The following is a 12,943-nucleotide window of genomic DNA, read 5'->3' as shown; positions in this document are numbered from 1 at the left end:
CCCTGACAGGTGCCTAATTGAATGATGAATGTTCCTTTATTTCTTTGTAATTGAACTGCCAGCTCTCTGATTGGTTTGGAGAATGCCCCCCCCCCCGCCATACCCCCGTTTGTTCCCTCCACCCCCTCCTCCTCACGTTCACGTTGAGGGCTCTTGCCTGCCTTAGCCTCAGTGGATGTCTGCCAAGCCTTCCCATCCATCTGTCTAATAACATCTAGCCCCTGCTTATTTGGTGGACCTGTAATAAATTATGCTAAACCATTATTATTCTGACAATAATAATTTCCCCGTGTAGTGCGGCTGCGTGTGCTAAATGTTTGCTGACTCGCACTGTCACTGCTGCTTTCCACGGCTGACAGCAGATGATGATAAATGGCCACTGCCGCCAGTGGCAGAAGGCAGCACAGGCAGAAAATGGAGTCATTTATCATCCGCCTGACAGGTGTCAGTCACACTGCCCGTCTCTGTGGAATTACATTTTCTCTGTGTAGTAGTTTTTAAATAAGTTGTTTTTTAACCAGTGGTCTTCCTTTTTGTATCCCCTGTCCTCCTCCTTCTCGCCGAAGATGGCAATTCAATTGCAGGGAAATGTCAGGGTGTGGAATCTGAAATAAGGTCATTGTTTGATCGAAAGAGGGGAAATGAATACAAGGTTTGAGTGAGGGGGGTAGCGGGGGGATGGGGGTTTGAACAAGCTTTCCTTCATACACTTTGACCCCTAGCAAACTTATTGAAATTAAATTACTTTGACCTAAGATCTATTACGCTTGTTCATATACAACAGAGCATGAAGGGAGGAACCTAGGCTGAACAGGTCTGCATGTTATTCAGGTGGAATGGGAAAAATAACACACTGAAATAAAGAATGAATAATGAATGTATGGAAATAACTATTATTATTATTATTTATTTTTTAATAATAACCAGTATTTTCTTTATGATAGAAACGAATCAAAAGAACAATCTCAAGACACCATGCACCAGATGCTATTGAAAGCCACTACCAAAGGTACTGTATTTCTTTGTACTGTATTACTTTATTGCTCTTATTTCTTCTGTCAAGCCCTCTCTGTTTATCTTCCTCACATCTCTATCCCTATTTTTATCTTTCACTTCTTTTTTGTTGTATCTGTCTCCCACTCTTGTGTGCTCTCTTTGTTTTCCCTGTTCTGTGACAGAGGAATGGACTCACTAAAGTCAGAGAGTAGGTGGGCCACCGTGACAGATATAATCTTCCCCAAACAAATCACCACCCTCAGGATTCATTCCAGACCTCCACTTGCACCTGCTAAGCTCTGTTCTGCATGTCAAAGTGAAAGCAGAAAAATAAATAAATAACCGGGCTTTAGACATTTGCCTTACTCAGGGTTATGACGGGATGATTATCTGTAATTCAATGAATACGGACAAATTCAAAGAAAAAAGAAAAGAAAAACAGGCTGTAGGGGGAAAACCTCTTTGCATATTGCAATTAGCCTTTATCTAGCATATTAGGCCATTGTCCTGGGGTAAACAAGACTGGATAATGCACTTCTAATCCACTTAAAACAACAAACCTCAGACATGATCTGGGTAGGATCAGAGGGGAGCTGCTGTTTTAGCTGGCGAGGGAAAAAAGGCTTTTTGGGCGGCAGGGGTTAACTAACTATCACCATCATCTGGCTTCAAGGAAATTTGAAGCCCTTCAAGCAGTGCTGTTTTAACCGCACTGAGCCTGCCATATGCCACCTAGGGCAGAGTCATCAGGGACATTAGCATGTCTTGGCTAGCCTGGTCTAGTCCCCTCTACCCTTCTGTCTGCCTTTGTGGGCCATGTTTTTTTTTTTACTGCTGTTGTTGTTCTTTGTTATAATGAAGGTATCTGAGTGAAGCCAAGGCACATCCCACTGCCCCCGTCCTGCTGGAGTTGGCCAATGAGGTAATGGCCTAACCTTTAGTTAGTTCTCTGTCTCTCTTTTCTTATCTTCAAAAGGACAATCCTCAATTGATGCCTGCTTTTTCCTTTAAATGGATAGATAGAAATTGGCCGCAGTTGGAGATTTTCTCAGTAGTCTGTTAGTCATTATCAAAATTGGTAAATTGGTCAGCACCATTATCAATTATTTAATGTAATTAGCCCTCACCTCCATTAAGCAGATGTGAAAATACGTGTTGTGTTTTATTAGGTCATTTTCCAAATTGCACTTCAGGCAGAGTTGCCGCAAACTGCGGACAGGTGAGGGCCGGGTCATTGGTTAATTCTTCTCTTCATCACCTCACCACCTGTTTGCTTTAGAAAGGTCAGGGTAGGATTGGTTCTCTGGTTGATGCAGAAAATCTTATTCATACGTATAATTTCATGTGAACTTGGTACAATAATCAAATAGTGGTTTGATTTTTGTGTGCTTTTTATAAAACAACACTTAAATTATTCACATTAAGTTTCTGCATTTTACTCTAGAGCAAACTAATCCATCAGTTACCCCTAGTGTTTCTCACATCTTGACCTAATAAGTAAATTATTTTTGTAATACTAAATAATTTACAGTTTCTCTTCTGTGAAGAAAAAATGGAAAAAGCAGCTTATGTTGCTGAATGATTATTTATGCAATATGTATTCGATTATTCAGATACTGATTTCTTTCTTATTTTGTCATTTGATCCCATTGTTAGTCTGGCAATTTTGACATTGTGATATTTAGAACTGAATGTAGACTGTGTAAGCTTTTAAAAAAACATTTAAATTCACATTTTAATCTGTATTGGTGAATACACCAGGCAACTGGATTTGAGGGTTTCTTAATCTAAAATCAGAGTAGTTCACATGCATCAGCGGCACCTCAAAGCTAACTGCCATTATTCATTCTCCATTTAATTGACACATGATTTTTTTTTTTCTCCAAAGGATTAAATTCAGCTCAGAGATAACTGTCTATGAACCATTTAACTGTCATTTTAATATGCTACTTAACATTTAAACCAAGCACTCATGGTCTCCCAGACCGCTAATTGATGTAGTTTCATCCCTTTATGAGACAATATATCTCCAACAGAGGGAAATGATTAACAATGATGAAAACTATTCATGGATTTCTTTTTTTTTGCCCGAGAAGTCTTCCATAAATGAGGGTTCTAAGCCCGACATTTGCTGTGTTTTTGCAAGCTGTATATGAAGTTTTATGTAAAGGTTACTTAAACATAAGGGGTTTAGAACAGAGCAGTTACACAACTGTTCTCTACGTGACAGCCATTAGCCTACGGGGCTAATAAAAGTGGAGTTTAACTAAACAATAATTGTTATCTGCAGGAAATAAAGGTTTGGTGAGTCTTAGTCACATGTTAAACCCATGAAGTGCTGCGCCCTGACTTGAGAATGGAGACTCATGATTAATATGAAAATTAGGGAGATGCAAGTACCTGAACTAATCAGGTGGTCCTTATTCAGTCTGGGCCAGCGATGGTAATGTTGCCATTTTTCATGTGTCAGCCCTGATGCAGGTTACCAGGAATCTGATGCTCATCATCCAAAAATGTGTATAGAGCGCAAACTATTACGCACAAAGAGGAAAGAATTGAGAGCAGAGACGAAAGGGAGAGGAAATTAGAAAGGTTGGGGAGAGGAAAGAGAGCTTCAAGCTAAAAGCTAAGTTTAAAACGCTAACAGAGGTCTTAATGAAGATATAAACTCTGTGCTGCTCACTCCTTAATTATTACCGACATGTTTGGCCTTTTTAGTGCAATATTATGGAGACGTTAACAAATACTTCTGCGGGTTAAAATACATTGTTTTTAGACAGAAGCCTCTCTGCTCCCAGCGTCACCAACAAGCATCAGAGAAAAGATGAAACGCACCATTCTTACTACAGGCTGAGGGCAAATTCACTTCTGGTCCCCAATTATGCTAACAAGAGAAAAAATGATCTCTAGCTGTGTTTCATAACAAGCTGGCTAGAAATGTCTTGTCTTCAAGCAATGCTTTAATTCCCTCAATGCTGAAGAGGTTGTGCAATTTAGCAATAAATGACTTCATGTGTCTTTTAATGTTTAGCAGATAAAAAGCAATGCTTAGGAAAAGGAATTAGCTCCATATGCTTGGTTTACCTTTTTAAAGCTAATACCTCACTCTGACGATTTGGAGCATTTTATGAGTAGTGCCTTAAGTTCATTGAACTGAATAATAAAATAAATACTAGCTTTTGTTTTCTCATTCCAGTACCATTTGAACAATTTCCTGGTAATATTGTTTATAATGACCGGGAAGGCATAAGAATGAAGTCAAGGATACACCTTCAGTATCAGCCATTAGTACTCCCTTACCTGTCAGGGCATCTCCCTGCACTCAAACTAAAAACACTGCACACCTCTCAACACCTCTCAAGGTGTCTTTGTGTTCAAAGAGCGCTGCAGCCACAGGTTCTATTCTTCCCATTAAGGGCTGCATTCCCACAGTCCCTCCGGTGTGTCCTGTTGGTGTCTGAAGTTTTTCCTTGGTGATCATCCTATGATTAAAGCTCTGCATAGTCTCTGTCTCGGGCAAAGTGTCTGCAGCTTTTTCATTCCAGATGAGAGACTACGGTTGTCCGTTTGACAGAGGCGAAGGCAATTCAGCTTGGTAGCTTGGCTGCGTAATTGGCGAGCTCTTGTTCCTGTGGGAAAGGTTATTGCACAGCAACGCTTTCAAAGACCAATTTGCACAGAGATTGTCGAAAGTTAGGTCAAGGTTTGAAAACCCAATAATATCATTTAAAGCCATTACAATCATTATTATCCATGTGACATCAGCCGAAAGTAGACCGGCGGTGTAATTTCAGCGCCGTAATTCTTAGGTTCTTTGAAATGTGTTCGCACTTCCAACTGGATATGCGGGATTTAGTCTGAAGGTTTGTAAATGGAGTAATTCTCAAGAGAGGAATACTATTTCCACTATAGCCCTGTTTTGAAGTAGCATTAACTCTGCATAGCCTGGTTTTTCATTAAGGCAAATTCTCTCTTTTTGTTGTTCAATCTATTTAAAGGTGGATCTGTCTCCGGCACTGATGGCTCGTATCATCCTGGACAGGTTCCTTCAGGGCCTCGAGGGTGGAGTGCGTGAGTAACACTTTTCCATTTCCCACTCCATCCTTTCTATCATCCCCCCATCAGTCTTAATTGTAGCACTTTGTCTGAATCCCTTTTCTGTTTGAGTCCCAAATCCCGTTCTTGCTGCTGTATTTTCAGCCTGTCCGAGCCTAATGAGAGACAGACCACATTTAGTGCTAGCTGCATCCCAGGGCACATGACTGGCAATTAAGCACTGGAAGGACCACCCACCTCTCAACTGCAGTCTGGATCAATTCTAGCTCACCTCATCAGTGTTATTTATAACACCCCTGATTTCTTTCCTCACCCTCCTTCATCCCCCAATGCATCCATCTCCCCCCTACCTTCTCTTCCTCCTTCATCTCCTTCTCTTTCTCCATCTCTACTGGGGTCCTCTGAGGAAATTAAGTTAAGGAAAATGTGGCAGGAAAAGCAAACCATCTCAAGGTAGCGCTGATGAAAACAAAACTCCAGATGCAAATATTTGTGTTAAACTTGAATAATTGTCTCTGTACATTCCTGTTAGTGTGTAGAGTTTGATTATATCTTGTGTAATAGTTTTTTGGCAGAAATACTGGAAACATTTGCCATAACACTTAAAGAGAAAATCTAATATCACATGCAAATATTATTCCATAACATTTCAATAGATTGTGTGTGTCTGTGCCATAGCCAGGGCTTTGAGAGTGAATCGCATGATGTCAAAAAGACGTGATTTCAATTTAATCAAGAAAGAGATTAAAGTGGATGTGTGTTATTTTCAACTTCGCCACAGCACAGCCATTTGTCAAAGTCAGAGATGTGATTGCTTTGGACCCACCGTTATCCACTGCCTGTCAAAATACTAGTCTGAGCTGCTTGTAGAACAGGGCATTCATCCAGGAGAAGCACTCGGTCTCAGATAATAGCACACTGCATCCCTCCATCTCCATACAGTGAAAACAGGCTTTATTATTGCTCACAATAGATTTGTAGCAGACAAAACTTCCCGGATGATCGTTGTTTAATTTCAAAACAGTGTTGTAACCATGGAGTATTACAGCGTTTGCAGGCTTGAGAGTAATGTCATGGTTGTGGCTCTTCTTCTTGTACAGTGATGTCAGAGAAGCTAGATGGCTTTTACAAGATAATCATAGATCTAAATCAGCATAACTAAGCCTGCACGCTGTGAAAGAAAAGTGATTTAGATCCGATTAACATCTACTTTAATCCTACCTGCTGTTTAAATAAAACCTTTCAAATGTTGACGTTAGGGGTGTAACGGTATCCGTATACGTATCCGTCCCGTACTGTCAGGGTTCGGACGCCACGCGACGAATACGCCTTTTTTTTTACGAGTGGGAAAAAAGTCTGTCATTCAGGGCAGTATTTTTACACTATTTATAATCCAGGGGGCGGTATTGCGCCTAAAAGCTGTTTGCCAGCCGCCCTTAAACAACAAATGAAGAACAAGAAGAAACACAACAACAAAACGTACAAGAAGAAGAAGAAGAAAAGTTAGTATGGTGATTTCAGATAACACACAGGAGCTAGAACCCACCAGCTTCTTTTAAATCAGCTGTGTGGGAACATTTCGGGTTCCCTGTGGACTACAATAACGATGAAGTGTGCAAGTGGTGGATCGGACGAGCACGGTGTTTCGGCGTTGTTCGATAGCGGTGCGATATGCTAATGGGTTATATATAATAATAGCTTTTTCTTGTTGTACCGAACCCGTATCCAACCGTGACCCCCAAACCGAGGTACGAACTGAAACGTGACTTCTGTGAACCGTTACACCCGTAGTTGACGTCTTTATACTGTACCTTTTTTCACTTCTACCAGCTGTGAAGCCGGTTGATTTCAGGGTGACTTGTTTTCTCCTCTGCAATCTCCTAATGACCTGCTTGGCCTTTGCAAATTAATTGCTGTCCACATGGGTTGTGCGGTCAAATCGTCCTATTTCCCTCTGTGTATATTAGACTCCAGTAATGTGTTTCCATTATTAAACAAAGCAAGGATAATTGTCTTTCCTGGCAATTAGCTCACAGGTTGGTCCTGTGCTATTGTCAGGTATATCCGTCATGCCCCCCTCCAGACCCAGACTGCACTCCAGTGTGCCTGTGTGTGTGTGTATTTGTGTTGTTTTTGTTGACTCCAGAGGGAGGGCCAGCAGGCACATTGCAAAGATCAATAGACTTCTATATAAGGGACATTACCCCCAACTGGGTGAGTGGCTTGCCTTTGCCTAGCACCATCGTTTTTTGAATTCCCCTTCTCTGTCCCTTGCATTCAAGAGACACAGGAATGGGGCCTTTGGGACTGTGGAATATATGTACAATCACTAGTGCTGGATCAATACAGAGTTTTAAATTGTTTTCTCTCCTTTCCTTGTTTTGTTTTGCTTGCTTGTTGTTGCCTCCCCTCCCTTCACACACCACCACCACCACCACACCTTAACATGACGACACCACCAACAAGCTGCATCCCCCCCCTCTCTCCTTGCAGCAGAAATATTGTTGAGAGCATCAGTCAAGCAGAATGAAAGACTATCTGGTGGTGCTTGTAAATAAATCAATACATTCAAAGCAGTTTTATCACGTATTGAATATGATATCAACATCCATAATGCTCCTTGTCTCGTGAAAACAGACTGGGCAGTAGGGGAGGAAAGGTCACGTGTGGACTTTTGCACAGTTTGTATCCACTATTTTAAGGTCACTAAGAGCTGCAATTTTTAGGAAAAAATACAGTATTCTAAACCAGGTGAGACAGCTTTGATGAGGACGCCAGAATTCCTCTCAGGGTTGTTGGCAACGGATTAATGTCCTAAATGGGCCACATGGATATGGCAATTAAGTGAACTTTAGGAACTTATTGAATTTGATGACAATAAAACAGAAACATAACTAAGGCAGCTAAATATATGTTTGCCTTACAGTTTAATCTGTCATTGTGATGTGTTCAAATGAATTATTACAAAAGATGTATAAACGTCTTTAAATCAAAAATATGTACTAAAGTTTATATGTATAGTGGCTATACAATTACATTGAATTCAACTGAACCCAAAACCCTCTTTCAAATATATTACGTATGACAGAAAATACTATAAATTGATAACTGAATTGATATAATAGAAATGCACTAAATGTTATGACCGCAACGACATAACTGATGTACTAACTCTAATTTAACGATATGATATATTTTGGAACTATTTAAAATGTTCTTGTTGACAGAAAATATGTTTACATCTAAAATGTCTATCAGATTACATAAAATGGATTACGCGTGCACACAGAAAGTGTCTCAACCCACTGATACATTCTGTAAATGATAGGATCAAATTGAAAACTCTTGTATTGTTATTGTTGGTAGATACTTCCTCGTATAGCCTCACGTTGGGGGAGCTCCTGCTCTTCTTTTCCATCTCCTGCTATCTCTTCATCTTTCTCTCTATCCCTCCACTGACAGGAGTTGATGTGCCTCTAGATTTAGACATACTTTTTTTGCGGAGGCAATTTTGCTAGCTATTTGACCTTTTCCATTTTCCCAAGGCCCAGCTCCAGATTAGATTGCTGCTCCATGTTTTGTAACTATGTGATTCGACCGCCTTTAAGATTTATTGTCACATTCCTTTACCGAAGCCTTGTTCGCAAGGTTATAAATGTCCTGCGTTTGATGTTAACACTGTGAGAATGTTAGTGTCTACTATGATCCTTTGGTTCCTTGACAGAATTCGTAATAGCTTCAGTGTTTTGCAGATCAGACGTGTTGATAACTGAATATTGTATTATGTTCTATCCAGTCAAATCTCAACTTTGGTATCCACTATGATTGTTATGGTTGCTCCGCTCTTGTCTTCAAGTGCTCCTCACTTCTCTCCCTCACCCCTTAACTGTGGTAGAGCTGTTGTGTATATGCAGCCTTTTTTTCAAATAATGAGAGTAAGGGCACTTCATTAGCAAGAAGGGAAGGGAGTAAGGAGGTAAAGGGTGTGTGTGTGTGTGTGTGTGTGTGTGTGTGTGTGTGTGTGTGTGTGTGTGTGTGTGTGTGTGTGTGTGTGTGTGTGTGTGTGTGTGTGTGTGTGTGTGTGTGTGTGTGTGTGTGTGTGTGTGTGTGTGTGTGTGTGTGTGTGTGTGTGTGTGTGTGTGTGTGTGTGTGTGTGTGTGTGTGTGTGTGTGTGTGTGTGTGTGTGTGTTGCAAGCAGCAGCGTGGCACTTCACTTGACAAGTATACTAATTACTCCTTTTCAGCAGAGAAGCTCCAGTCAGACTCTGCCACAGTCTAATGGCCTGACCCAGGAAGCCTCTCTCCATAGCAGAGCCTCCCCAGATATACTATTACTACTGCCACACACACACACACACACCGAAATGTAGAGTCTCATCTCACCGCTATCAGGGAGAATCAGGTGGAAGCAGATCAGTTCTGCCCCAGTAACCTCTTCAGGGACTGGGCTCCTCCTGCACAGAGATACCACCGCGTATCATCAACCAGCACCTACACACCACCACAGATACTTAAAAAGAAAACACGTTTTTTTTCTCCCCCCTTCCTCTCATCTCCCACTCTCTCTTTCGCCGTCTCCCTTTCCCATCTTCTGTTTTTTTTTTTCAATACGGGAGGATAAATTTAAAAGGAGTAAATTGGAAAATCAAATGAGGGCTTTAGGCAGCCGCAGAGATTTGCAGAGCTGTCGGCCAGCGTCGCAGGGCCTCATCCATCATGTACCACAAGTAGTCAATTCCTCTAGTATCTGTAAATGTTTTCAGATATTAGCCAATTTATATGCTCCGAGATTCATCATGGAAAATCAGCTTTAGCGGCGCACATTATCAGGACCTGTCTCTCCCTTGCTCCATGAAGTTTGATGAACGAGTGCCCCTCCACAGCTCAATGGCTTGTGCATGGGGAGTATGGTGGGGGGGGGGGGGTTGTGTTTCTAGAGGAAATGGATAAGTGCCCCCCCACCCATGGAAAAGAGTGGGTTTTTTAATTAATAAACAAACTTGCAGAGGAGCTCATCAGTGTCAGGGGCAATAAGAATCGTCATCCGTTATTGTTTATTACGGTCCTCCCTCAACAAATGTTCCTATCTAATGAGGTTTCGCAATTTTTTTTGTGTTTGAGATAATGACTTTTTCACCCTCGCTGAGAAAGGAAGAGTAGTTACAAATGACACAAGTACGCAATAAGAAATCAAGCCAAGGTTATGTTGCTGTTACCTTGCTTTATATAGTTTATCTTGTTCTGGAGTTGCATATGAAACAGCCTGTGATTTGTTTACACTGGTTGTTTTCTTTAGCGAATCCCAATGGAGGCGTAGCGTTTCAGATCTATTATTCTCCTCCTCTCTGTTCTTTCCGGTTCAGATGTTGACGGTGTGATACGGTGCCTAGTCAGAATTTATACCAGCATGGGACAATTACTGTAAATTTGGCGAATGTTTACAAGGTGCAAAGTCGCGCTGCAGGGCTTTGTTCTCTGTGTCTGGTGTTCTTCAGATTATGCTTTTTATTTTCCTGCATGTGTTTTATGTGTGCGACTGTGTGCCTTGAGTGTGTGTATTTAAAGAGCACGGCGCGTGTGTGTGGCAGAGAGGAGCTCGGGGTGTCATAGAGGAGTGCTGCCGTGCAAGGCGGGGGCGTCTTTAATAAATGTATGCTGATGTTGGAGGCTGCAGCGATGCGAGGGATGCAAGGGCCCTGTTGTTATTTACTGCTGTGTTTGTGCACAGCAGCGAATCCTGGGCCTGCAAATGGCATTACAGCCTGTGATGAATGGGCATTAGGGTAAACTCATTTTAAAAGCATCCTGATTTATGAGCAGCCTGGCCTTCCATTTTCATCAGGTCAATGCTTGGCTGAAATTCCACAATGTCAGCGCCAAGGTCACCTCTTTATGGCTATTTTTAACCCCATCGCTCAGAAAGAGCAGGAGGAAGGGATCCTCTCACTTATTATGGCCATCTACCAAAAATACCAAAGGGCGGCAGGAGAGACAAGGAGAGAGAGAAAGGAAGCCAGACCTCAAAGTGTGTGTTTGTGTGTGTTATGTGAGAGACCAAAATGTGGTGGTGGTCAAACCCCCAATTATGAGAGCTAGTAAGACAAGAGCTTTAATGGCTGCCGTTTGCCTTCAGGGAGGTTTATTACACACTACTGTTTTGCAGAAGCAGCGTCAAATCTATAAAACGACCATTAGGAAGAGGGAAAAAATCAATCAAAATGCCATTAAAGTGGAATAAGTTGCCAATATTGCTGATGTGGTTGCGGGTCCTTTGATTTTCCTTCAGATTATTAGGCACAGTCGAGTAGTGACTTTGTTAAGGGAAACCAGTGTTGTTGGGGAGTAATATGTCTCCTGGCTTCATAAAGTTTGCTGCCTCATATTTCCCGCTTTATTGATTATCCATTATCATTTGTCATGAGGTGTCCTAACTCAAGGGGAAAATATAACCCTCTTTTCTCACCGCCGCCCGCACTGAACAGGAGCATGGTATGGATCTGCGTGTGAAGGTACCAATCTCTGAGAAAAATGAGCAAAGAAATAAAGCACAGCCCTGTGCCTTGCAGCTCTAAGAGGGAGTGCGAGGTTATGGGGTGGGCTGGGGGAGTACCGTCCGTGGTTGGAAGAGGCTGAAACAGAGGGAAATAAAAGGTGGCAGAGAAAGATGGAGACAAAGAAGAAGAAGAAGAAACTGAAAGAGGAGGGAGTGCTGAATGGGCTTTGTTCTTTTCCCACCCTCCTCCCTCTTTATTTCATCATAAGGTAGATGGGATCACAGCACTGTTTGTCCTCTCTGTGATAGTCCTCTCAAGGAGTAATGCCAATAAAAGAAATTCAAAGACGGTGCTAAAAAGACTCAAAATGCATTTCTATGAATGAAATCAATGATTGAGCCAATCAGCATTTACAAATATCAGCCAAAGTCTTTTTCATTTTGTATAATTTTTTTCAACACTATTTAAATTAAAAAAAAAAAAAACATTTCAAAAACCCACATTTCAAATAAGCTGTCTTGTTTTAAGAGTTGTATATGCTGTGCGCAGTTTATTAGATGAGCTTGGAGACATCAGTGCAGTGTTGGTACAGGCACCATCCATGCCTGAAATGTGAATAGAAACATTCCTTGTAGTGTCTGCAATTCTGCAAGTCTGTCAGGACCATGTATCACTAAAATGGCGTGCCTCAACCATTTCGTCACACAATGATACAATCCATTTAATCCAAATCTTTTTAAGAAATGATTTAAGGAATTTTTTGCTGTTGCAGTACCAGCGAATCAATTCAGCAGGCTTTCCCTCCTGATTTATAATGTTAGTAGAGCTAGAATGGGGATGAGAGATGCAGAATAGTCAGCGTTCATAACATAGATAAACTACATGGGGCTTCTGTGCTCTGGACTGAAACATTTATCTATAGAAAATCTGTATAGACACCAAGCAGCCATCTAATGGACTCGTGAGGAAATATTGCAGTAACAGTGGCATGGTGAATTATCGTTTGTGAAGTCTGTCTTTTAGGTCTGTATATTTTCTCCGTTTTCTCTCAATTAAAAGCAGCTATAATGTATATCTGCATTCGTAGACTATCGGCGCTGTAATCTTTGATGTGATTTGCATACATTTAATAATATTTTATATATATTTATACAATTTGTTGTAATCATCTATCTCTCTTTTTTCTGGTTTCAGCCTCTAAGATAGTCCTCAGCAGCATGCTTAAAGAGCCATCCTTGATTCCAGACCAAATTTTGGCGAATAACATTTACCAGGTAAGTGTAACGTTTAAATATAAACTGAAATATTCGTTATAATCGTCTTAATTTTTTGTTTCATGGGATGATTTTTAATTATTCAATTAAATCTGATACCTTTTTATAGGTTTAGTCGCTGTT

The 12,943-nt window shown here is 41.1% G+C and overlaps 1 protein-coding gene across 2 annotated transcripts in view; it reads left to right on the top strand.

Annotated features, from left to right (window-relative positions):
* cdin1 (CDAN1 interacting nuclease 1) overlaps window positions 1–12,943 on the top strand; it is a 53,079-nt gene that overhangs the window by 10,039 nt on the left and 30,097 nt on the right. For both annotated transcript variants that reach the window (XM_079693592.1, XM_079693591.1), the window contains 4 exons: window positions 945–1,009; window positions 1,858–1,918; window positions 4,995–5,067; window positions 12,741–12,820. In XM_079693592.1, the coding sequence (XP_079549718.1) occupies window positions 945–1,009; window positions 1,858–1,918; window positions 4,995–5,067; window positions 12,741–12,820 (279 nt within the window). The remainder of the gene's footprint in view (window positions 1–944; window positions 1,010–1,857; window positions 1,919–4,994; window positions 5,068–12,740; window positions 12,821–12,943) is intronic.

Source organism: Notothenia rossii (assembly GCF_949606895.1).
Source record: "Notothenia rossii genome assembly, chromosome: 7".
Classification (NCBI taxonomy): Eukaryota; Metazoa; Chordata; class Actinopteri; order Perciformes; family Nototheniidae; genus Notothenia; species Notothenia rossii.
The sequence above is the reverse complement of the archived record's forward strand: the minus strand, read 5'-3'. Positions and strand labels throughout refer to the sequence as shown.